The sequence below is a fragment of the Scomber japonicus genome, chromosome 14 (genome assembly GCF_027409825.1).
Source record: "Scomber japonicus isolate fScoJap1 chromosome 14, fScoJap1.pri, whole genome shotgun sequence".
Lineage (NCBI taxonomy): Eukaryota > Metazoa > Chordata > Actinopteri > Scombriformes > Scombridae > Scomber > Scomber japonicus.
Window position 1 is genome coordinate 20,597,982 of NC_070591.1, and position 27,741 is coordinate 20,625,722.

At 37.6% G+C, this 27,741-nt stretch overlaps 2 protein-coding genes across 2 annotated transcripts in view; one reads left to right on the plus strand and one right to left on the minus strand.

Moving 5' to 3' along the window:
- adgrb3 (adhesion G protein-coupled receptor B3) overlaps window positions 1–2,448 on the plus strand; it is a 111,862-nt gene extending 109,414 nt beyond the window's left edge. Inside the window, exons 29-30 of the mRNA XM_053332574.1 lie at window positions 835–939; window positions 2,260–2,448. Coding sequence (XP_053188549.1) covers window positions 835–939; window positions 2,260–2,448 — 294 coding nt within the window. The remainder of the gene's footprint in view (window positions 1–834; window positions 940–2,259) is intronic.
- A 6,999-nt stretch (window positions 2,449–9,447) lies between these two features.
- Window positions 9,448–27,741, minus strand: part of lmbrd1 (LMBR1 domain containing 1) — a 59,577-nt gene continuing 41,283 nt past the window's right edge. Inside the window, exons 10-16 of the mRNA XM_053333284.1 lie at window positions 26,735–26,799; window positions 26,461–26,563; window positions 25,053–25,157; window positions 24,812–24,961; window positions 23,694–23,775; window positions 11,289–11,380; window positions 9,448–10,868 (exon numbers count right to left, since the gene is read on the minus strand). Of these exons, the coding sequence (XP_053189259.1) occupies window positions 10,758–10,868; window positions 11,289–11,380; window positions 23,694–23,775; window positions 24,812–24,961; window positions 25,053–25,157; window positions 26,461–26,563; window positions 26,735–26,799 (708 nt within the window). The 3' untranslated portion in view covers window positions 9,448–10,757. The remainder of the gene's footprint in view (window positions 10,869–11,288; window positions 11,381–23,693; window positions 23,776–24,811; window positions 24,962–25,052; window positions 25,158–26,460; window positions 26,564–26,734; window positions 26,800–27,741) is intronic.

Genomic DNA, 27,741 nt, shown 5'->3' on the forward strand with positions numbered 1-27,741 from the left:
AAGACATTTTTTGCAGTTGTGTTTGTCATTTGATTTATTAGTACTTGTTGTGCCTCTCAAGCTTATTGGAGTTACACAGCCTTGACCCAACAAGATTTATTGATATGCTGTGTAGTTAAGGTAAAAGCAAGGCTGTCAACTGACAAACAGGGCAACAGTTTTCATCTACATTTTGTCCTCCTCCATCTCCTCCATCCATTAACTATATGTTGATTTCCAAAATGTATGCTTTTAAAGTCATTTGCACATTTCACATCTGATTTCAAACACTGGTTTCAACAATGATTATATTGGCTTGCAAACACTTATTCAAACCCCCTTTGGTAGGTTGCAGCATTTCCTTTGCATTGTTAAATCAGGTTTTACTGCATGTATATAGTACACACTCTCAAAGTAAAGGAAACGTTAAATGAACACTTCTGGCAGCTGTTTTGGTGTGGGGTGCATTTTGTTTTAGCTTAGATGCACATCACCCATTTAAAAGGAAGATTTGTGCCAAGGTTTGATTTTTAGGATTTCCTTTATGCCAACAAAACTCTAAATGAGGTCATTTATCACTGAAGAGTTATCTGAAATCCAGATACTCCAGACATTGCAAATTAAAATAGTTCAGACTTTCAGTGTCCTTTCACCCTTTTCTTAATTAACTTGTGTGTTTCCTTTATTTTGGCAGTTACTTGTATATATGCAGAGACAAGTAAATTTGTTTCAAACCTGGCCTTTTAGTAAACTATCATGACACTAACAAATTGATCAAAGTTGGAGTGGGTGGAGAGGAAGATGCATTTCCATTATTGGCTGTCAATACCAAAGAAAAAACCCTTGCCATTGCAGAAAGTCATGCACACCAGGAAAAGACACATGGAGCTGTTCCAGGAACTGAATCAGAAATTTCAAACCCTGGACCGATTTCGAGACATACCAAATATGGGCAGCATGGTGAGTAACAGGAAACCAGGGGGGTGGCTGTGAGCCAATTAAAGCGATCAACATCCAAATACCCTATTTAGATATCCGGTGCAGGACACATAATGTGTGATTGTGCAAATGAGAGGTTATGTAGCTAAAGTATTCATGCGGAAGTGAACCTTCCTATACATAGAGGGCCTGCTGGCAGCTGGCAGGGTGTGAGTGAGGGGGCTGCCCCTTAAAAGCACTGAGGCATTTTCTCCACAAGGCCAGTCTAAGGGAAGAAAGACCTTTGGTAATCTTGTTGCAATAGAGTGCATCCATTCCAATGCAAGGCCATGAATGCACTTTTATTTACATGCACATTTATCTACTTAGCAACCCCATCATTTTTCCATTAATGCATGGCAGATTATTTAATCTATCAACATCTATACAAATACTACCTTACGTTTGCTCTTCTCTTACTAAAAATGTGTGCCAGGAGTCTTTTCTTTCTTTTTTACAAGTATATATATATATATATATCAGGCAAATTATTATATCATATAATAATTCTCTGTGACCTTGCTGCAAAGCAAAAGTCCCACCATCTGTCTCCACACCTGGCTGGAGCTGTAGACAATGGGGATGTCAAGCTTTATCCATCCTCTGTCAGACAGGGAGCAATGTTTTCTGTGTGGAATGCAACAAACAGAAATTGGGCTAGTGACCAAACACTGCCAGACTGTTAGACAATGTCAGCTACGCAGCAGCCTTTTTGACTGCATGTTTTTCTTTTTCACTCACATTTCAATCACCCCTACAGCACAATGTAATTTAAGGTCCGTTGCTTAGCTACTAGTGCAAGTTCTTTTGTAAAGAAAGCAGTAACTACAGTACTTTTTCACTCCCAGTTTTCCCCTTTTTTCCCTCCCAAATGAATCTGCTGCAGAGCTGGTTGCAGACATTAGTATCCATTTTATATTCCCTGACTGGGAGCAGCTTCTCTCCATTATTTGCACCAGTGTCTTTGGGACTGTCAATGAGAGCACATTCAGATGAATGGCTTACACACGAAGCCCATATAGTGCACCAGAACTTGGGGAAAACACAATTCTGCTATGACTCCATTATAATAGTGTGAGCATGTTCACATTTAATACACTACCATTATCTTTTGTTATTTGATGCTTTTCACAGCATTAATCCATTATTTTCAATTAGAAGTGGGTAGGAAATCACATAATGCTTTTTTGAATGCACTGACTTCACTAGAAAAGACTTTTTTTTAAGTTTGTTTGTGTTTTTTGACAAAGCTATAGAGAATGTCATGCCACTAATATCATACTCCACTGGCCATGTTCACAGGACAAGGCAATGCCAAACAAGAACCCGTGGGAGAGCTACAATCCAGCCTGTGAGTACCAGAATTACGCCACTATGAATGTACTAGAATCTGACACCAAGGACTCACTGGAGATGACGCCTGCAGAGTGGGAAAAATGTGTCAACTTACCCCTAGACGTCCAGGAGGGGGACTTCCAAACAGAGGTCTAGAGGTGAAGAACGAGAAAATGCAAACTAGGGAAGGAGGAGAAAGGGATGTATTTTGCACTGAATAAAGCAACAGACTTTTCTAACAGCCTTGGCATACATATCTGGATAATACGAGTGTGGCAGGGACATTATGTGCCAATACAATATAAGGACTGAGGAGAGAGAAAAAAGAAAACAAGGGAAAAAAAACATCAGTGTTACTTTTTGTATTCTCACTAGTGTACTTAGTGTGGGGCAGCCTGGTGTACAATATTTACCATCATGTGTTTCAAATTATCTGTTGAGGAATTGGCTAAAAAAGGTAATCTCTCTAGATGAAACCTCACAAAGCAAATGACATGCCATGTCGTCCCAGCTTCATTGGGTCTAGTTTTGGTTTCATAAAACTGGACCCAGGAGCACAATGTATATATTTATGCAGGTTTTTAAAAAGTTTATAACAGTCTGTTTGGCCATTACTACACTTTTTACTTTATAATATAAAACATGGGAGGCAAAGAGGATTTTTTCTGTCATATTAAAATGAATGTTTGTCAAGCTACATTCTTCATTGCTTTAAATGCAATAAAGATAATACTCACTTTTATATAAATAATATATTTCACAACTTTAATACTGCAGAATCTGCTTGAAGGATCCCAGCAAGCTCTCTCATCTGCAGCTCTGTATAAAATATTTAAAAACAAAATGTTGTATGGTGTAAATAAACTTTTGTCTACATATGTTTTACTTGTGCCAATTTATTTTAATGAGAAAAAAAATGCCAACCTGATCAAAAGTTATAGCGAAAAATGTTAACATTTGAAAAGGAATGTAAATAAAAGAGGAAATATGTTCGTACTGCTTCAGAGGTTGTGTCAAGTTTATGTGGTTTGTTGGTTGTGGAGTTCATAACTCACCTCGCTTAATTAAGAGCAAATTTGAATATATGACATCAAATCATGGGAACGTGACTTAGCATGAAAATAGAACTATCCCTGTTTTAGTATTCATGGTAAAATTAAGAAAATTGGACTTCTAAGCTAATAACCTTATCTATAATTCAACCTTTCCTCCACCTTGCTTTAGCACAGACTAGATTATCCAAAAAGAGTCACCCAAGTGCCCTCCGGTGCCTCACATACTGTCCCCTCTGATGACTTTTAGCTCTGGTGAGTCATTCTCTTTATGATTTAAACTCACTGTAGTTGAAGGTTAGTACGGTAAAGTTTCCTGACTCACCTCATAAATCCACTCTTGTATCTGATTTCTGAATTTGTATAGGAAACATTCAAACTCTTAATGGGTTTTTGTGCCTCCAGAAGGTTCACCTGATAAGATCAGTTAAGATTTTCCTGGGCACACGGGGACCAGACAGAGTGCAGATGGGAGGAGGGTGTGAGGGCTTAGGGAAAATCTTGTTTGTTCTGTCTGGTGGTCTGCAGTATGGCTGGCACTCCGGCAATGAGAGCATCAGTATGTGTCCTCTCCTCTGGGGTAGCAGTGGTCCACCCAGCGGGAGAAGAGGAAGAGAGAACACAGGAGGAGGAGGAAAGAGAAGGAGGAGGAGGAGGAGGAGCAGGTATGACTTGGATATACACCATCACTCAAGAATGACGATGAGGAAAGAGGGAGACAAACAGAGGCTTATATGAATAAGGACTTTTAGTCATGCTCTGACATCATCACAACATAAATTAAGTTAATTATATGTAGAGCTCAGTCTAGACGTTAATATCTAAATTTACAGTGCATTTCAATTACCAGACATAATTAGGTTAATTATATGCAGCACTGGTGCTTGTTAGAGGCTCTGTGGGAGTTTTTTTCCCCCCTTAATGTACCAACCTCCAACACAGTGAAGTGCCTCTACAAACACTGATGGTTGTATTTCTCATTTCTCAACAAAGTCTTTAAGAATGTAAAAGTTAATTTAAAAAAATAAAATAAAACAATATACAATTGGAGGGAGTGATATAACATACTTGTATGTAGGAGTATGAAGGGTTTTGAAACTGCAAAACAAATACATTTTTGGATGTACAGTTTTTCAAAATAAAACTAAATGCCTTGCTGAGTGGATGCAGTGTTGAGAGGTCATCATCAACTCAACTTCAGCAAATAGAGTGCATTCATTAGATGACAATATGTGTTTTAACCATCAGAATTTGGAAACTACTACTGCAATGAATGCTCAATCAATGCATAGCTAACAGCCTTTGTCCTCCACAGAGTGAATGTCATTTGGATAAAGATGTAAACAGACAAATCTCAGTGCCTCCAGAGATAATTTACATGTGTATCTGACCTAATGGTATTCAAATGAGGTTCTAAATGCATTTGGGATCAGAGTGGTTCACTAGCTCTACTGGATGAGTTATGCCACAGTTGTCAGATGAGTGTGCCACATAGTGACAATCCAGCAACTGAACATGACAGACTTTACTGTACAAATCCTTAAAAGTGCCATTTGTGACATATATAGCATCTTTAATTGAATTCCTTTTCTCTTGAATAATTCCTCAAAGAGGGGGTTTTAAAGTACTTATGAAATACATTCTATAGACCTTACGCTGTTTAGTTCATGCTTTTCTTAAAAATATACTCCACGCTAAAAATGGAAAAATAAAAACAAATGTAAGCATCATTCAATACTACCATACTCCCATAAGTAAGTAGTAATAAGTCCCCCTATTTAGCATTTATAAGATTCATAAAACACTGGACATGATGGTGTTACTATCCATTGTGCCATTAGATGTTTTACACATGAGTCACATGAGCTTCCTTGATGGTGAGAGTGGCGTGTGTGGGGGGGGGGGGGGGTGTACCTTGTCAATTTAGGACACATCGTCAGTAGTGTTCCTTCGAATCACGGGGTGTTTCGGCCCTTTAACACTAAACACCCTCATCAAAGGTGGCCAGCTACGGGGTGATCAAGCCCGAGCTTGTGTCCCATGCCCAATTACAAGTCCAAGGGACTATGCATGGCAGGGGCGTCCACTCCCCTGTGGAAGGAGTATATACAGAGTTTGTGAATGATTTCTAGCACACAGCAGTTACAAGCAGATATAAGTTATTATATCAACAACCATAACTCCTTTTGTATCCGTTATTTACTATTCAACAGTTCTAATAACATTAAATATGTATTCAAATGAGTCATAATTGCTTGCTAATACTTACAATAAAACACTTAAAATGTCCTTAACATTGTGTAATACCCTTTTTTAAAATACTTCTAATAAAGTAAAATTCAAGTAAAATATACCCTGAGTTTCTCTGTAGCTCATTTAACAAAGCAAAGTTCAGGCAGCCCAATTTGACCTGCCCACCCTGCTCACATGTCATACTCTTCTCATTGTAGTATATATCCAACACACCCTTCTAATCGAGGTGGTATATTCATTTTACAAACAATTTAAATCAGAGCTAATACCACATTCTTTGCCTAACTAAGCTCATAAATGTATTGTCAATCATCTGTCTTGCTTCAATAAAGATTGAAGCAAGTCTGCTCTGAGTCTCATATTTGGGATTTTTTATCATTTACTGCATACTGTAGCTGAGTGTCTCAGCCATTTGCTGCATATTGGATGGATTGCAGGGTTTAGATTCTTCCATCTTATTTTATTAGATAGCATATTCCCCTCATGGTCTGATGTGCTTAGCAGGGGAATGGCCACATGGCAGCTGGTGCCAGTCCCACCAAATTCCTTATAACGGCTGGCACCGGGTTCTGAATGTAATGTGGTTTTGGGAGGAGGTTAGCACCAACAGGGATGGCCCCATAAAATTACCCCGAAGTTCTTGCAGTGGAAATGCGCCTATTGTCACTCTGACACACTGCGCCCCCTTGGACATCAATCCCTCTTTTTATATCATTGAATAACTAATTTAAGGAAAACCAAAAAAAAAAAGAGCTTCTACGAAAAACGAACACTTACACATACATCAGCATAATAATATTCGCATGAAATGTCAGAAACCTTCTTTGGGAAATATGTATTTAATGTGTATGTTGATTTCTAGTTGGGGTGACATGGAGGGGGTGGGATTTAACTTATACTGCAGCCAGTCACTGGGGGCAATCGAGATGTTTTGGCTTCACTTTTGGGGAGCTGTCATGATGTCCATATTTCTATACAGTCAAAGGCCACAGCCTTGACACAAAACACTAATATTGTACATACAATACATTTAAATAATAATCAATTTCTCGGGGTTATTAGACTGAAATGTGGGTAATATCATCTAAGATTATTTTATTCAGAAACTCAAGATCTGACACATAAGGTCCTGTGCCTTTAAAAAACTGTTAGCTTCATCATCTGGTTGTTGCTGTTCAATGGAGCTGGGACATGCTGACAAGCCTGCTGGACAAGTCTTCATTTGGGAACAAGTGGCAGGTCCCACAGGCCTGTAGGAGCAGAGAGGTTAACCTGCTTAGGGACTGCAAACACTGAATTACCATAATCACATTGATCCTGCGTCACTTTTCACCCTGGGGGCATGACTTAGGGGTATGGCAAACTGTTTTGTCTATCAAGGGCCTGTCAGAAGAGTTAAAACCCAGACGACAGGCTTGAGGTACCCAGAAATCACAGAAACCATGAAGTGGAGGACATAATGAAAAAGTGGTGGTGTGTTTTGGGGACTGAAGTTGACCCCTCGTCTCTTTGATGTACGTAAAGTTAACTTGGCATTAAGTGTACTACATTAGGTTAGAAAACATGTAGAAAGTTATAATGTCTGTTTACATCTACTGTATATTCTAAAATTAGTTTCCACAATAGCTGTATGGAAAATATAGGAAATATTCTAAAACTCTCAACAAAAATGAAACTTTGGAAGACTACACAGCAGGTACTTATCATGTGCTGTATAATGCATTATGGTCTGCCATGTGGTGCAGTAAAATAGATGATGGGTACAGAAGCCCCTGGCAATGGCTGCACTGTTCTGTAATTCCTCTTAATATCTACCATAGACTGTACAACATAATGAATGTAGCTACTATGACATCCCCCATTGGTTTGTGGTCTCCCTGGATGTATAAAGAGAACTGTATACAGTGACAGAGATGGGGCACATATATTCCTATGAAAGTTGCTCAGTGTCTCAGTGTTGCTCACTACAGACTTCTATCAGCTGAGATGGCTAATCTCCAGTTTAGTTCTCTGGCTAACTTGTATGGGGATAAAATCATTATATTGTGTAACTCTTTTAGACTTTTGAAATGTGATTGGACCAAACAAATCACATGCATTTTGTGGCAGTTGTGACGCTAAAAAAAATTATCCAATGATTTACAGAAGTCTCTTTTATAATGTGGGTCTATGAGAAAAGGTGTTTCTGGGCCAGTGTTCATCACATGATGGATGCAGAAGTTAATATGTCACAGTAGCCACTATATTAGTTTGGCAGTTTTTTTGAAGCCTTGAATTTGGATTTTTGAAGCCAGAAGTGACCATATTTGGACAAGAGAATGGAATGGGGAAAGAGACCAAAACGTTTTTTTTGTACCAGATTGTAAACATGTTTAAGCCTGCTGTAAAGTTGGCCATTTTAACTTGGGGGTCTATGGGAATTGACTCACTTTTGGAGCCAGCCACAAGTGGCCATTTGAGAAACTGCAGTTTATAGACATTTCCGCATTGGCCTAATTTTTCAGCCCTGGAGGTTGCTGCTTGATATCAAAGTACCCCACTCAATCACCTATGCCTTTTCAAGACAGGGTCCCCGTCAGAAAAAATCAGTAATGGCAGGTACCCAAACTGTGGGTGTGTTTTTGGTTAGGTTTGTTTAGGGATTCTTGAGTTGAAATGACACTTAAAAATGGTGTGAAAGACTTTTTTTTTTTTACCCATTTTGACGCAAACCACAATTACATAGAAAAAAATTACTAATCCAAACATATGTTGGATCAAATCTGGCCATGTTCTTCAAAAAGACAAATGTGTAAAACAATTGTGAAAAAAATCAAATGCATGTGTACCTATGACCCTCAGGCACATCCAACATCCAACTTATAGCTGCTTGCAAGAATGTTTTTATTTTTCTGAGCTAATTCATTCATTTATTCATTAAAGTTAGTTCTTTGTTCCCAAACAAGCTTGTAAGAGGAGCCTAAAAGCCATACAGGAAGGAAGGAAAAGATGAGACTGGCTTTTGAATAAGGGGGATGTCAAGAAAAGTTGCACTCCAAACAGCAAAATCCTCTGATCTGCCATGTTGATCACACAATCCTCTCTGCTCAAGTTCTAGGGGTCCATGTTTTTGGCTCAAGGCTTATTTGGTTTATTAGCGCATGTGGGGATGGCATATCACATAATGGCTTAAATCAAATCATGCTTGCACAATAGCTATGACAAGGTAAGCATACCACAAACTAATTGGACATGCACAGAAAATGTCATGCAAATTCATCCAAAGCAAGCACTGAGTAGTTACAGGCTTATCCAAGGGCTGGTGTATTTAACTGTCAGTTTGATTTGATGCATGTCCTTATTACTGGAAAACTTGTTTTTGTGTCAAAACCTGATCTTTAAACATCCCTGTATTCCTTCTCATTCACAACATTACCCATTGTGGGTGTATACTTTCTAGCCCTTGGATAGATTTTGTGAAATCTGAACATAATTTTGTAGCAAGTCATTAACAAATGAAAATAAATATGCATTGCAGCATTAAAGGCCATTTTAAAGTGTGATCCTCACCACAGACTTTTATCAGAGACAGATTCATAAGAAAATAATCGATCAATAGAAACCACAGACTGCCAATATGCTTTAGAGACAGCGATATGAGAAATGATCAAAAGTTATTTGAAGTCAGTGATGGTTTGGCAATGAAAAATGAGGGTTGGGACTCAGACTGCTGAAAAGATGCTCTCTATGCAGTTTTTCAAGGGTCTTTATGAGTTTTAATAGAAGGAGTCTGACTCAAACATCATAAGGTCATTTGCAATGAATACTGAATTAAAAAAGGAAAAGTTGAGGTGGTTTTGAAGTGGTTTTATTTCTTTAAATACAGGTATCATTTAATATTACCACAACATCCATAACCGCATCCTTTTTAACCAATCACAGCTGAAATCTATATGTGATGCTCCTGTCATCATCGTCATCATCATCATCATCATCATCATCATCCATTCAGACTATTTTCTGTGAGGTTAATTTAGGGTTGCGGATATAGTGATGTGTGCCCATCATAGTAAAATACATTCATGAGGCACTAACATTTGACTTCCAAATTAAACGTGTCATTCATATTCATATTGACTGTCAATTAGTTAATTTGTCTGTGAATCAACATTTTTATATTAACTTTGACAGTAAATGTACCAAAAATAAATTAAATATGGCTGAAAAAAGCTATTAATAATCACAAGCCTGCTGTTGATGAAGTCAAGAAATGCAAAGTACTCTTTAATTAAAAGAAAATTACATCAATTTTTTTTGATTAATTCAATTTTTTCCCTCACATGTTCTTCCAACACAGATAGCAAAAAGCTGTTGAACCCATTTAATTAAAAACCAAGAGTCAATGAACACTTGAAAATCTGCAAATGGTCCTTTACATTTCATACACACAATACAGGTGTATGTAAGTTCAGTAACATTGGTTTACATACTGAAATGGTTTTGAAAAACAGACTGCAAACCACTAAAATAAGAAAAAAAACAGCAATAAATCCACTCACAGTAGACTTAACCTCAGGCAATGACTAGTTAAATAAACTTAGACAATGTTAATGCTGTCAACACTAAGGAATCTTTTTGTCTTGCTGGTTAGCTTTTAAGAAAACAAGCCAGCAGACACTTTTATTTAACATCAACTGCTATCACATTGAGAATTTTTATATTAAAACGTATTTGAAAGCAAACTATAGATAATGTTATACAGTAAGCATTTTAATGGTCTAGAAAGTGCTTAAAGAATGTAAAAAAGAAAGTTTATGTCTAAGGTCTGTCACCGCATACAGCTTAGACATGAAGTTTTGGAGCAGCCAATGAGTCAATCTGTCTCTGCTGCAGCAATAAGTGTGTGTCCTCCAGTAGAAAAATGACCAATTTGTGTCAATAGCATTAACGGAGAAAGACAGAGCAATCAATCTGAGCATTCTCATCAAGGGGAGAGACCTGTCAAATCAAAACGAGGCTGAAATCCACAAGACACCACTGCAATAACTCCTTAAAACCAATACATTAAATTATGACAAATTCATGACATCCATTTTTTTTTTGTTTAAGAAACTGTACTTTCTAGTCCCTTTAAGTTATGGTTGGAATATCTACAAACCCCCTTTGGGTGAATACTGATTTTCAGTGCACATATTCATCATCACTTATGTCTGAGTCATCGGCCTCCACCTCTCCTTCAATCACAGACTTCTTCCCCCTGCAGCAGGACACCACCAGACCAACGAGGAAAGCCTAAAAAATAATAAGCAGAACACACATTAGGAAATACTTGGTGAGGATCATTTGATTGATAGAATGCATCAACAGCATGAGTAAGAAGGCTATTAAATATTTCGCTGAGGAGATTAACTGTGCGCAGGCTTAGAAAATCATTTCCCTGTAACCTTTTTGTGAGTAGAAATTGAATTATGGGCTTCTGCTCTCGCATTCTTCCCCAAAGAAAATACTCTTGAACTGCTTTTGAACTTAATTAAATATTTTATAGATGTTGTTTAATTTATTTATTGCCAAAAAGATACAAAAATAACTAAATTCACTATTTTCTTTATTCATTTTGCTGAAATTATCAAAAAACTGTATCAGCTCTTTCCCCTCAATGTCCTTCAGAGAACATTCTCACTGATCTCATATTATTTACATTATTGGACTTACCCCAATAAAGGCCCAGTTACCAAAGTAGTAAATGGTGCTGAAGAACCAAAACTTGTGAAGGAAAAGGTATGATCTTGTCACAATGCACTGATCTGAAAAGCAAAGATAAAAGACAAAGACTCTGTTAAATATTGCTGATAATCCTGTGTGCAAATTAACAGACAATAAAACATCCAATTACAGACAAAAAGACAAACATCAACACAAAACAAGCAAGTCCAACGTGGACATTTTTATTTTGGCACCTATAATTTCTTTAAATAGAGAAAATAATCCACTAATCTGAATGTCAGAGAAGATTGAACAAAATGATTATTCAAATGTACACATTAAATATTAATACAGTATAAATAAATGATAGTTAGAAAACAATGTAGTGTGCATCTGTACAGAAAGATACATGTCTCACAGCCTTTGACACCAATGGCAAATCTTGAACTTGTGCCATCTGATAAGATGTTTGAATTATTTGTGTCTGATCAGATGAACTCGATCCTTTAAAAAAAAAAAAAAAATCCACAACCTTATACAGAAACCACTGACATATGAAGGGAAGAGGGGTGTATGTTATTTTAATATGTTTAATGTTTGTTTTTGTTGTCTGTTCCAGACCAGCCTCCTGACAGGTGATGAACCAACCAACTATGCATAAGTTTGCAGAGACATTTATGTGTGAGAGTACCATAACTCTAGCTTTAAGGAACATGATTTTGATTTATTGAAAAAAACAAAACAAAAGCAAACTTGTTTGTACCTCACTGTTTTCTTTTCTTTTCACAAAAGCCATTCGTGGGACAGTGTTGCAAATTAAGATCTGCTATAACCACTATGATACTTCCACAGGGTAGCTGTCTTCAGTTTATCTATGTACATTGTATCTGTCTCTATCAAACAAACCATAAATAATAAATAAGTAAATAAATAAATAAGTGGAGGAACGTGAGAAGTAACCTCTCCAAGGTGTGGACTATCATCCAGAAAAGCAGCATGCGTGCAATGAAATGTGACAAATCTATTGCTACATATACACATAGTTATAATTGTGCGTGTATACTACTTGTTATACATCTGTGTTATAAAGGGGGTCTGCACTTACTTAAGAGCCCAAACAGGGTGCTACTACTAGATGGAGCAGTGCCTAGGGCAATTTTGTCACTGTAACTAAAAAAGACAAGCAATCTTCTGAAAAGAGGAAAGCCATGTCACTGTCAAAATGAATATAGCTTAAACAATGAATAAAAGTGGAATGGTGTAACATTTAATGGAACCTTGCATCAAATATATCCAGTATTACACATTGAAAAGGCAAAGGTACATGCGAGAAGACACCAACAATTTGTGAAGACAGTGAACCGTAGGTTATGGGTTATGCATGTGACCCCAAATCTCTGATGCAGTCACGGGAACCCGACTTCATTTGGAACCATCCAAAATCCTCTAGATTGTGAAGTGAAGCGCAAATCTCAAATGATTTTCGATATAAAATTCATGACATACATGCACAAAATGACCAGTGTCTTTTGGACCATTCAGTCAAATCTAAAAATAATCTTTTGTGTATTTTGGGGCTCCGCTGCAAACTTTGAAATATGTGGAAGCTATCCAACGCCCCTCTTTTACCATCTAATATTTATATCAGCACTCCTTGCACTCTTTACTTCTTTGCACTATTCATATCCTGTTTACACTTCACAGAAACTTGACTTGTATATAGTCATTCCTTGAGTGTATTCCTGAAGATTGTTGTGTTGTTACTCTATGTGGGTACACTGAAAGCCAAAAAAACCTAAGTCAAATTCCTTGTATGTGTAAGGGTACTTTGCCATTAAAAATGATTCGGATTCTGAGCTAATTAGATGATGTTGCCATGGACACCTCCATCTGTATTGACTGAGCACTGTGGTCATGAATATAAACATCTCAAAACCAAACACTGAAGGCAAAAAAAACATACTTATTGCTTAAAATATCCAGTTGCTTTTTTGTTTTTTGTTTTTTGCCTATGGAGCAGCTCTGTGCTTGAAAGCTGATGACATCACCTTTGAGTCTTACCTCTCTAGTTTTTGACAGAGCTGATACTACCATTGATCTGACTGCCAATACTCATTCATGCACATAAAGGGGAATGACTCATCTTAAGAAGCCTCACATTATTCTTGTGTCCTATGCCAGTCAAATCAATAGCGGGAATCAGCTCACGTGGCACAGGGAATGCCGTTATGACGTCAAATGTGGCAAGTGTTAATGAAATGTGTACAGCGTCTCGGTCTCCAAATGTTTTTGTGTGAAAACACAGGAAGTTAAAGGGACATGGAGGGAGAAGAAATGCTTCCTTCTCAGATCACTTGTGTTAACTTGCACTCTGAAGGAATAAAAAGACACGAGATTTCAACGTACTCCTACACAGAATAGTATAATTTTTTTAAAAGGCAAGAGAGAAAGTCCACATAGCTGCAGTGAAGACATAACGCACTCTGGCTATGTTAGAGAGCCATCTGGAGCATTAACGCTATCCCTGCTGAGCTGCTCCTATCACACTGTTTTTTACACAGCTCTTCACACTGACTTGAGCCCCATGAACAGGGCAATCAGACTTATACTGAGCTGCATGACACAGACGTCCACTAGAATAACTCAGTGTGGTTTGCAATTTATTCATTAAAGCCAATATTTTCAAAAGCTTCCATCTCTAGGGTGTGGAAATTTGAAGAGAAAAAAAGAAGAAAACCTAAGTTTGTACTGCTTAATTTATAATAAAGATTAGTTAGAGTGGACTCTTGGGAACTCTGAAAGTGTAGCAACAATCGGCTTTAACATCACCAGGATAAACAGATAACAGAAGAAGCAAGTCTACCTTCTACCCCATGACCTCACTACTTTCCTCCACTATACCTCAGCCATCTGTAGCTCTCCAGCTGCTCACCTGAATTGCAAAGCTCCGAGAGGGACCTACAGATGGTTCACAACAGTGGTCTGCCTAAATATATTATCATGTACACCACTGACCTGCTTCACCTTGAAATCATTAGCGTTCTCTGATAAGAGCATGGGGCAGTGTGAGTGCAGGTAATTTCACCTTGACTCATGATACCCGGGTGAGTGCTGCTCTGTGTAGCATAATGAATTATGTATAACTTTCATCTCTGCATTCAAACACAAACACAAACGTGTGCTTAAAACACTGCACGGGCACTGGCACACACACACACACACACACACACGCGCACACACACACACACACACACACACACACACACACACACACACACACACACACACACACACACACACACACACACACACACACACACACACACACACACACACTGTTGTTTGTAAAAGCTTCTCTATCAGCAAGCATTGTGCGCCTACACTGTATGCTTCTACTCTCTCTCTCTCTCTCGCTAAAAAGCAACGGAGCACTTTCATTCCAGTGTCCTTTGAGGATGCAGATGTTCCTTCGACAGAACTATTTTAAAATCGCTAGCTTCTCATATTAGTGTTGTCGATGAATGTTCACCAAAAGCATCTATTCTCTGTGTGAAATCTTTGTTTTTCCACTTGCAGAAAAAAATCAATTTAAGCTGTCCTCTAGACCTCCAAATGTAGACACGAATGACAACATATAAAATAACCTAAGTTAACCTAACTTGCCCTGATTTAACCTGAACCACTGACTACACCTACTACACCAGCAAGAAGCCAAGAAAAATATGGTTATTCACAACCTGGGCCATGTTTCCTATTCGTGGTTATGATGAAATGTTATTTTTGACATATGGGAATGTAGCTACATCTCTATAACTAAGTCCAGTAAGACAAGTGACACAAGAAGCCATACAGTCATGCAAGTTATTACACTAACAACCCTTTAATTTAAGCATATTATCTAAAATGGAAATGAAAACAAAAGTAAAAGTTGTATTAACATATGTATGAAAGGGTGACCCTAAAGACTCTGCAACTATTAAAAAGTAGCACCGTATGGTCATTTACAGAGCATTATGATCCATAGCTGTTATTAACAATAGCTTTCTCTACACTCTACTTGGTCTTATAGAAACAGTAAAACAATTGCCCTTGGACTGCTAACATGCAAACATGTTGCATCAGACATGGAGCATCACTAGCATTTGGTATCAAGTTTTAGGCAGCTTTCTTTAGCTGGAATTTGGTTTCCAAGAACTCCTGAGGGAAATCTCTGGCTCTTTAGAGGCTAAATGTTCTACTATGTTCCCCTGCTAGTGTGTATGGTGTTTGGTGCTGGGCAGGTAGAGTACAGTGGGCTTATCAGAGCTGCCTGCTGCTGCTGAAAACAGAGGTTGATGAGAGTGAACTGAGAGTGAACCAAAACAGTAAAGTTTCGGAACATTAAACCAAAACACTGAGACGAAAGATGCTATACAGCTCTGTAGAGCTGAGGGGAACTGCAGAGTTGGGTGATAATTCCCTTTCACTAAGTTATTTGACATATTGTTGCTATATAAGTATTGCTGCTTCAAAGATTGTCATCCTTGATTATATTTGCTCAATCTTAATCAGAAAATATGCTTATCAATTAATTGTCATGGCCTTTTGATACCTTACCAAGCAAAATCATATGCCCTGAAACAGTATTGTACTTAAAATAAAGGAGTGTCTGCAGGTTAAAATTAAGGCCAGCAAAAATGATCGATAGATATGTATATGCACCTTTAATACTTATAAACCACAGAAGTAACACAGTTCAATATAAGATGACTTGATAAGATTAATAAGACTCATTGATGAGACTCACTCGGAGGAGGCAGGCTGGGGGTGATGGCTAAACAGTTGGATGGCAAAATGTGGACTTTGCGGCAGCACCAACACTACTGTTCACTTCCTGTTTCCAACCACAAGTTGTGGCATTTAAAAAAACAAAACAACTTAATATCACTGTGTTTACTGTCGATGAAATATAAATCATGTTTCAAGTCATCATTTTAACCCAAACAATGATCTTTCCCTTTTTAATAGTGATTTGTATGGGTTTTGGAAAGCAACATATGATCCTACAAGTTGTTCTCGAGAGCTTAGATGGCATAAAACGTAACTATAGGTCGTTTTTTCCTGGCTGAATTTTAGACCCATACTGTTCTTTAATTATGAGGATGTGCTGTTTGACTGACATATTCCATTCTAATGCAAACTGATGATAATCCCCTTGATGCAAAGGAAATTACTAATAATTTGTGTTGGGGTTAAGGGAGTCTGTTGTTGAAAATTGCTTGGGCACCTGACATCTCAGAGGCAAGTTAACACATAAAATTACGACCATCATCCCCCTGAAGCTCTTTAAAACAATGCTGTGGAAACTGACAAGTTGCTAGGAAACAGACAGCAGTCCATAGTTTGGAAAAAGTCCTCTGTACTGGAACTGGAATTTTTATCACTTAAAAAAAATGTGATATGCTGTCTTCTGAAGTAGAAAAAAAAGTGAGCTTATGGTTCAAATTATGCTAAAGCTACCAGTAAAACATTAAGCATCTAGCAAAGCATGATGTGCCTCAAACAATACTAATAATTTTGTCTCCCACAGTGTTGACTTTACTGGTGAAAGTAAAAGAAATCATCATCAGAAAACCTGTGGCAAAGGCCCAGAGGGCAGTCATTAGTAAAATGAGCTCCAGTGTCAAAAAACACAAAACCTAGGGGTTAGATATATTCATTTCGAGGGAGAAATAAACATTCCTTTTTATTTATTTACTTATTTTTTTTTATATATTTTTGAGCTGTCATCCAAATTAAATTAAACGTTGTTGACATGTTTTAGTTTTGGTGTATGGCTGTATGCACGATGGACAGGATTTTTTAGACAATCTTTTGGCTTGGGGAAGAAATTGAGTCAGGCATACTTAAGTCATTTGGTTTGATTGCCAAGGGAGCTAATGTGACCAATAATAGAGATTGCTGATGTGATGATGGAGGCGTTAACATGATGGCAATAAACAACAATAGAGACAGTTCATTTCTTGGGTGAGGGAGCAATCATTAGAGATGGACGTGATAAATGACAGATGAATGTGTGATGGGAGGGATCATTATGGAATAAAATCAAATGCATCAATAAATTGGGGGTGTGGGGGGTGTTGGGTAGGGTGCATAAAGGGGTCTGATTGATTTTAAATGTTGTTTAAGTCTATAATGATAAGACAATTATCAGTCCAAATACAACAACAAAAAAGAAACAAAAAAGGAATATAAAATGTAAGCTTATCTAGCTTCCAACAGGCATATCAGTTACAGCATAACTACATAAAAAAAACTCACATCTACACTGACAAGGGCGAATGTAGATGTAGATGGACTTAGATGCGAGTCAGAGTCTATGATCAAAGCATCTCCCCCTCCAGTAACAGCAGCATGAGCATCACAGTGGTGAGAATAATCTGATAGAGCAGCTTCATCTTATTCCTCAGGTTTCAACTGGGCTTCATGAAGCCATAAAAAATTAAAATTATGTTCATTAATACAATTATTTATGAACAGAACTTTAAAATAAAGTGATTGAATATACCAAAACCAAACTTAGAGAGATTTAGTGCTCAGAGTTCAAGTTTGTGTCAGCGGCTTAAGAGAAAATGAGTAAAATGAAATGCACTGGCTGTAAGAGAAGCATTGTGGGGGTCCTGGAGCCCAACAGTGCCTGGGTGGAGTGGGGGTGCTGGGATACGTACAGGCTTATTGGTTGCAGCAGGGGCGTAGGCATGAAAATAAATAATTATGATGAAGTGTCCGTCAAACAAAAACAGGTTTTAAGATAGTCCATTATAACAGCATGTGTTATTGTGTGGAAGGCTATACATGGACACATAGGATTAAGATAAAACTTTTCCCATCAGCTGCTGAAATGAGTAAAAAAAACATTGTATGTACTGTGCCAACGCCCAGACATAACATATTCTGATTTTAACACACGTCTAAAAACTTGTGTGTTAAAGGTAGAGTCAGTCATTCTTGAGAAAGATTGTTGATATTTGAACTAAACACCCAAACAAATACACCCCTCCCTTCATGCTCCTTCAGAAGTTACCTCCCCCAAATTCATGGACGCACATTGCCAAGGCAGTGACCATAACAGAAGTATGGCAGAATCCAAAGTGATGCATCAGCTATAGAGTCAACTCTGTTAACTACAACAGTACATCCTGTGGCTTCCCTACTTTTCTCACTCGACCTGTGCTCAGGATCTCTGTCCACAGAAGCAGCCGTCTGTCAGCTGCAGCTTCTCGAGGGCTGAGAGAACGGAGGCCAGACAAACTGCTTTCATCGGGCTGACTGACAGCAGAAATGTACACAACCAAATTAGTTTGTAAGTGGGATCCAGGAGAAGAAATCGACAGCATTTGTAGTTACTGATCCACTGATAGTGTTCATAAGGTTCAACGCATGTACAGCGGGATACTTATTATTATTTAAACAGCGGCCGTCTTAGTTTACACTTCACTAAACATGACAAAAACACACTTGGAGCGTAGAAAACCACAGGGGGGTCTCCGTGAGAGTGCCTACTGTGTGGATTGAAACGTTTAATAACATGGAAGCGTATATGTTCAATGAGAAAACACTTTAAATGATAGCCTCCAATTCCCCAGCCCTCTCCCACCATTCAACAGGTAGGATCACCTATCAGTACATAAACAGAACAGACCGCTAGCAGAACATGAGGAGATATTTGCTGAATTTGACAAGAAGTGTACTGGATTAGAATAGCCAACTCTATCTTTAAATTATATACTGAGGAAGACTTCAGGGTTCACGTTGTCTGAGGCCATGGCAACTAACTCCCGAATATTAATTTCCATTATGGTGATTAAATGAGTAATGGCCTGGTAGTGACCTTAGAGTAGATAATGGAGATCTTGGCACTGAGCACCTGCTCACCAAGATAGTTAAGTGTCATTAAACCACTGTGACTGACTGGCCAATCAGTCACCAGCTTGACTTCTACCCTCTTTTGCCTTAGCTGGCTGTTGACCCAGTGTCACACTAGGGGTAATTACAAAATGATGTCCTTCCAGAGCCTGTTGTAAGGGTTGATGCCATCTCTACCGAAGTGTATCTGTATTCTTGTTTTACACATCCACGGAGAAGGAACCTGAAACTAAATTCATATCCATGTTTGTGAATGTCTTACTGGCATACTACTGAAGCATTGTTATTCCTCCCAGGAAAAAAAGCTACAAAGAATAATATGTCTATGTTTACAAATCATATCAGTATACAGTAGCACATTGCCAGATTCAATGATGTGACTCTGGGTTTAAAAAAAAGATTGCATCCAGTGTTTGAATACCAACATATGGACCTTGCCAACATTATGTTATATATGTCTATAAGCTAAGGGTTAGGGTAAGGTTTATAGGATGTGAATGTGGGAATGTGTGTATTAGCAGTATAGCAGTATTATGTACATCCTGCACACATTCTTAAATGTACTATGTTTTATTTATGAATTATTAAATGTGCAACCAGTAGTGTAAAATCATTAAAAAATAATCACAAAACACTTTATTATATTATGAGTACACCACCTGCAGATAAAGTCTTAAAATATGGAACTTTTATGTTCAGACTGATACAAATTACAGTACAAATGATCAGATTATTGAAGTGCATTTGTATTTTTGTTGACTAATTGGCATAGAGACAGTTTCCTCCTCAACCATTCATTTTCTCCTACCTTTTTGTTGCTACAGACATTGTAGAAAAAACAACATATACCTAGTAGTAATGAAGTACTCTCTCCATTAGGAAAAGGCTGCTTTGTGTAAATTAAGAGATAATTACAGTCTTTCACCACACAAATTAAATCTTTCACCTGTTACTGTCTACAGTCTATCAGTCGATAAGCTCCTGATTGTATTCCCTCTCAGTCGCATGTGTTGTCTCTGCTTGATACTTCCTCCCCCTCATGGTAGGTGGTACAACGGCTGTTATGAAAGCAGGAGCCATTTCCAATCTGACCAAAACAGGACCAGTTTTCCTATGCTGGTCGAAAGATGGAGTAGATGTACTGTTGGCCATTGTCCTAGTAACTCTGGCACAGTGACTCATTTAATTTAATAGCGCTGGAGAATGCCAAAATGTGTGTAGATGAACTGGTCCCATGCTCCTGACATGTGCCCTCAGTGATTAACACTACAAACCCTGATTTCTGCTCTTACCAGCTGAGGATCCTGCAGTGCCAGGGACACATCTGCTCTACTATATACAGTACTATCTGCTATATGCTATACTATGACTATACCTCCAATAAAATACAGCTTCCAGACTCAAATACACGACATGATGTCGTATTTCAGAATCATGGCTAAATCTGTTTGGGTTATTTGTAATTGTCGTGGGACAGGCAACAAATTAGTGTTAAAACAAACAACTGCACAAAGACAATCCAATTAACTGCCACAATTCTCTCTGTACAGTCATGTAAACAGGAGCGTTATGGGGACTTGTCAGTTTATGCAATTAAGTTTGCAGTAGTGGTATTATAATCATGTCTTAACCGCATTCATTTAATGCAACCTTATTAATCACTTGAGTAAATGTAACTAATTACCAACACAATGCAATGTGTTCACTTTTATTTGTATTTTAATGTATTTCAAACTATTTCTATATTTCTGTACAGGTGACTATTTTGTGAATTGTGGTCCTGATTTTTTTATGATTTTTAAGATCAAAAGTGTGCATTAAGCAACATAATATGTCACGTTCATAGAATATACAGTATTTTTCTATAGTGTGCATTCCCTACGCTGCACCTCCCAGTCTATTATAGGAGAAGCAGTTCTTGACACTTGTCTCCATAAAGACTTTGTAAATACACAATCCCATTGACTTTATGATGAAGATTTAACAGGACATAGCATTCTGCCTAATCATACCAGTTTCTAAATGTGCCTCAACCGGCAGTGGGCCACTCGCCACCAAAATAGTAACCACTGACCAGTAACTGCCGTTTGTGCAAGGTGCTGTGAAAATGGGGCCAAAAGGGTGCAGTTCTTTCAAATGTCAGACATTAATCCATTAGCACCTCTATGCTGCATAAAGGTACAATTATGGTTCTTCGAGCTGCATGCTGAAAATATGAATGGGTGATCCTCTGAGATATTCACATGGTCATTTCTTTTGTATTTGTATGTAGCACATTAACATTTGTTTAATTCCCCGTTTGATTTAGCTTGGAGTCAAGTCTTATTTAGATGAGCATGGTCACATTGAGAAATACGTCAGACTCATATTTACATTTTTAAACTGAAGGAATACAGCAATATCTATTTACTGCCTACTGCATGCCACCTTCATCTATACTATACATGCTATATAGTAATACAACAACAAGCATCTGCAACATCTTTGAAGTCAAAAGCAGGTCAATGTCAAATTAAATAAGTTTGTTCAAAGCAGCTAGATCAGTTCATTTATTATGGTAAAGTCTACTTTCTTCAATGAGGAACAGAACTGTTTAGCATACCCACAAGCAGGAAACAAGCTAAATGCATGTGAATACACATCAGATTACTGTAAACAAATAATACTGGGCCTCTTATCTCTGCAGTTACTCAACTACTTCTCTTTCTATTTTCTGCCTGTCTCAATCTGCCAGTATGTCTATTTTCAGAACTATTGGATAAAGTGAAAATTATTCATGAAAAACAAGTCGATTACGGCTATCTCAACATCTTTGCTCTATTCCGTCATACTGTACACCTCATTGCCATTCAGAACTTTTCTGTCACAACAGATCCAGACTCACATGCTGCTTTAATGGCAATGGAGGCTGTGTAGGGAACTTCTCAGGGAAAATATGGTTTTAACGTTGACCCAAGAGACACAATAAATAATATAATTGGCAATACACTTCAAGACATAAATAACACTCCTCCCCAAGTAACATATACTGTATAACAAGGCCACCGTCTCATTTTCAGATTTGATTTTGGATTTTTTTGTGATAATCATTCACAGGTCAGCCTAGCCTGCAGTATTTAGTATTTATTGATGTGAGAGCCTTCAAGAGATAAAAAACAACTTGATGCAGTGGAGACAAAACGTAGAGTGCAAAAAATAAATAAATAAAATAAAAACTGATCATGGTCACAGGTTGTCATTTGTCACTGATTGGTTGCCAAATGTCAAGAAGGTGGATCGATATCTAATATGAGCCAGTCAGAGGGCAGAAAGAGTAGAGGAAGAAGAGAGATGCCGTGCTGTGAATAGCGAGGACCTCTTTTGTTGAGAGTGTGATGGACAATGAATCATAACCTTCATCGCTGACATATTTTAGTTAAGTTTCTGTCTGCAGCCTACATGAACAGGATGCAACAGCAATTTCTGAGTAGTCATTATTGGGTTGGTGACACAAGAAGAAGACCAGGCTTGACCAACCACGCAAGTGATGCTGCAGGAGACTAGTGACGGAACTGTGTAAAGCAGGATATTTGTTTGTAACTTTTTGGAGGCCGCTTCGTGTGGTGTGTGTTGGCTGCAACACTTTAATCAACAAAATTAAAATGGAGAGAATAAAATACATTACAAATTACTATAATACATGATACATATATGATGTCCTGCGTATAATTAACTCAACAAAGCATGCAATCATTTAAGGCAGACAGAGTAAAATTTAGGAAGACGTATAACATTTGGATATGCTTAATATGTAATTGATTGTATACCAACCAATTTTCAACCCATCAACAATCATTTGCTATTCTAACTGCGATCTAATTATGTCTTTTCTGGGGTCTGTAGTCTATGTTGTCTTGAGTGTTAAATGAATCAATAACAATACAAATCACTCTGAATGAATATGTGGTCACATTGGGATTTAAGTCAATCTGTGTGACAGATATAATAAAGGATAAAGTGTGTTTATTATGTTCTTTGTTTCCTTTAATTGTTGGGAATAACTTGTGATTCTCTGACAACTACATTTGACTGCTTATGTATGATTGATACTATAGATACAGTAGATATTAAAGATGGATGGACAGACAGTGTCTGATTTACCACGAAGAAGAGCTTAACTTGAGCATTGGGGAAATTAATAAATTATTGTGATAAAGCTCACTGCTATGATGTACATTCACACATTCCTGTTCTCATGGCTGATTTACTATAATAAGCGTTGGCATGGAGACAGCAAGAGACCATGTACTGCATTAGTAAATATTTGTCTGTTTGTTATTCCCTCTAATGAATAATGAATGGTGATAAAGGTTACTGAACAGTGCTCTACATGAAATGGCTCGATTGTACACTGTCCTTCCTCTGTTCTCGTATAGACTCCACTTGTGAGCAATAAATCTTTGATGATGTGTTGTAAGTTCTCCCAACATCTCACGATTCGACCAGTGCTAGAAGAGATGACAGACTTACCCTCAGGTGCGTCAGCATCACAGATCTTCGTGATGCCAAAAGTAGCATTCCCAGATGTAGGATCTGCTGAGGGCATCTGACTCTGATCAAAAAAAACACAGAAGGCATGTACCCGTTTAGCAAAGAAACACTACAAACTACTCCATGAGGTACAAATTGATTTAGGTTTTCAAAAGGAAGTCAAAGCCATAATATCTGGATATCTATAATTCTCAAAAAAAAAATTCAAATAACAACAGCCTTTTACTCATAAATTATGAAATGACCTTTAGCTTTACAAAGTAGCAGAAAAATCTAGAAGCTTTGATTCCAGATGATATTCTCAATTTTTCAATGATACAAAAAATAAATAAATGTTATTCAGATCCTGTCAAAGCAATAAACTGTATATAAACAGTTCAGTAGGATGTATTTACAGTCATTTTAAGGATTATTTTCAACTAAAAGAACTATCAATGATTACTAGTAGTAAGTAACCAAGGGGCTCAACTTTTGAGGTATTTAATGTGCGCAAATCTGCCACCAGTCGCTACTCTGTACATGGCTAGGCTGGTATAAATGACACTGTGAAACAATGTATTTAAATACTGCAGGTGAAAAGACAGCAGCAGTTAGTTATACTGTCAGCCATGTTCACCCTGTGAGTCATATGGAGCTGGTTTTTAAAAAGGTTCTTTTCTCTTATTTAAAAAGAGGTTGTTTCAGCAAAACAACACAGTGGTTCATTTTAATTATGTTGTTTAAAAAGATTTTTTGAGACGAAGAATAGATACAAGGGTGCATCTAAACTGCATGCACACACCCACACACAGAGAGAGAAAGAGGAGCAGAGCTACATCAGATCAGGCTTGACTGTCAAACAACAGATCGACACAGTAATAGCCACATAGTCTAATATAGATAGACAGAATCAAAAAAGAACAAGAGTCTAAAATCCCCACTACCAGCCCATAGAGACCATGCCGCTGCCTTCACCCAGCTGGACCAAAGTAGTCTGAACCCACTGACCAACACTGACATCATTAGAGCCTCATCCTCAGAGCTCCATCTCATCAGCGCTAGACTAAAACCTAGAAATACACAGGGATATAAATATATATAAATACATTTTTCCTCACCTGTGAAAGATATTTCTGGCTGCCATACATGACGTATTGTGGCGCAAGGCTGTAGATCATATAGCTGGTATGAAGGACAATCAAGAGAAGGATCATACAGAGAAAGAGAAGAGCCTGGGGACGGGTTCTTTTAGGTCTGATTTTGTACAGCTGCAAAGAAAAACAATGTTTATGTAAATGTAATAGTGCATTTGTACCTGCAAAGTTTTGAAAATAGTATAGATGCAGAGCCTTTCCTTACCCTTATCCAGAAAAACCATATACCCATGTGGCGAATACCAGCCATGGATGTGAGTACAAAGTACATTGTGATGACTGTGATCAGGATATAATCCAGCGGAAAAACCTGTGATAGCAGGAACAGAGGTCAGAGGTTATTTCTTTCTGAGACCAAACATCAAGGCTTGCTACCTCTAAAGTATGCAAGGAGATATTACCAAATGGTCCAGCCCAATAAGGTGTATCTGAGCTGGTCACTTAGTAGTGCATTTAAACTATTTAGATTACCAACAGCTGTATTGCTAACTTTTACTTAAGTACATGCCCTATGTCCTGTACTCTAAATGTTTTGATTTAACTTTAAATCTGATTCTTATATACAGTATTATACGCTCTCTTGTGACCTTAATTCCTTAAATACCAAGGTCATACTTCTAAACACTGGCCTTGGACATTTAAGAAATTTCATTATATATAAAGCAATTCTTTAATGGTCTCTGCTGTCAGTCATTTTTATTCCCAGAATTCTGCTGTAGAATACTAAGTTCAACAGAGGATGTTCTGTTAAAAGCTTAAAGTAAGGCTTTGGACATTTAACACACGTTGCATATATCTAGGTTTCCAAAATGTTATCCCTTATTTACATTAATCTTAGATATACTGCACTACTTTTACACTTTTCTTATTCTGTATTTCCGGATGTGATTCAAGTGTATTCAATGGGACTTGACTGTGCCTTTGTAAGAGTGCAGCTATAAATCAGTAAAAAAATGTATTATAAACTTTGTATACAGGGATATTTAGATTATATTGTATTACATAGTTCTTTATTCTGCCAATTTACTGTATACATTTTGCGTCATTGTGCATGACCTTGTAAAAAAGTAGTTTCAGAATCACATAAATGGCTATGCAAGAAAGACCAATTATGTAAAGCTGAACAATTAGCTCATATTGTGGTTTTGTCATGATTGTCAGACCTACCCTTTACCCAGGCTATTTAACCCCTGTCATACCTCCATTGTTAAGTCTGTGTTTGTCGTACGTTACAATTAATTCCAGCCTTGTTCGTTTGCAGCATCAAATTATTTTTTAACTTTATGTCACTACTGAATGCAAAATGCATGCAATGTTGTTATCCTATTGTTCTAAAATATAAGTTGTGCCTATCCGACCATGTTTAAAAGTAACAAACTGCTAAATGCCATTAGGTTCAAGTTTGTGTTATTCTTTCTCTCATTTTGCTGACCTGCACATTTCACATTTTTCAACCATATTACAAGTGCTTTTCTAAATGGCTAAGAATAGAGCTCTTAAAGGATGCTTCATCTTGGTTAAGTATGATGAAAACAAGAAAATATGGCTTTATGCAAATCTTAATGAATGATAATCATCTTTTTGACATGAGCGATGATACAAAAGATACTCACAGGTTGTAAGGCTAATAGAAGTTCATTCAAAGGATTGGTCAGGTTGGTGCCAAAGATGATGAATCCAGAGCTGATGCCAGCAGAGTGGAGAGCTTTATCCAAACTGAAACACACAGAAAGAAATGTTAATATGAGAATGCATCTCCGATATAACAATATTATTAACAATTCCATTTAAATGGAAAAACATTTGTTTTGTCACATTTGCTGCCATACATTATATCAATTTGCATTATGCAGAGATGTAGGAGTCAGAAGACAAATGATGACTTACTTTGAAATGAACAGGGCAACAGTGAACAGCAGTGCAACCAGGATAAAGAAAATGCCCAACAACACCTGCAGAGAACAGACCGAATTAATGAATAGAATAAAATCTATTACAGTATCAAACAGTGATATGTGCCTACAAACAACAGAGGGATTTTCACTCATAGTGAACCCCAATAAAGTAAAATGTATGTTTTCAAAAACATATACTGGGTCAGAAAATATAACCTTTCTGTCATGTCTTTTGTCAAGGAGAGACCATATGGCCAGCCACAGTTTGGCACTGTTGTGACAGGGGGAAGCAATGGCACAGCCCAGACAGAGTAGGGAGGTTGCAACCAGGGAGGCAAAAGGGGGGTGGTAGCCAAAAAGGCAATAAATCCTATCAACTGCTAACCTTTGAGGGGCATTTAGGTCCAAAATATTCCATATCAGACAAGTAAGTGGGGAAAAAAATGTAGTAGTCAAACACATATAGAAGGAGTGCTTTTGTAACTGAGTGGTTACCACGCATGCCACAAAATCGCAGCCTCCCTGGTTCGTTTCCGCCAAGGGACCTTTGCTGCAGGTCACCCCCATCACCAGCCATGTCTCAGTATAACAGAGTGATTATCAGATGAATCTGAATGTTTTAAAAAAAATGTACATAAGTGTATTCATTTTCTTAGTTTAGTGTGCTAATGCCACCCACATATCCATATAATTGCCTAGATGCAAACAATTATGAGGAAACATCCCTTGATGTAATTTCTAGTGTGGCAAAGCATACATTACAATCAAGAAGCTGATAATCAACACACTTTTTGACATTATAGTTTTTATTACCTTGACATGAACAACGACTTAAAAAGTTAGGTGGCCAGATAGAGGAAAATACATTAAAAGTTTTTTTAAAAATGACTCTCTCACACATACATATACTTGACATTAAGTATTTTTCATCTGCTGCCCATGTTTCAGCATATTGTGTCCCATTATTTTGCAGTCTGAAAGCTACCTTTCCCAACATAA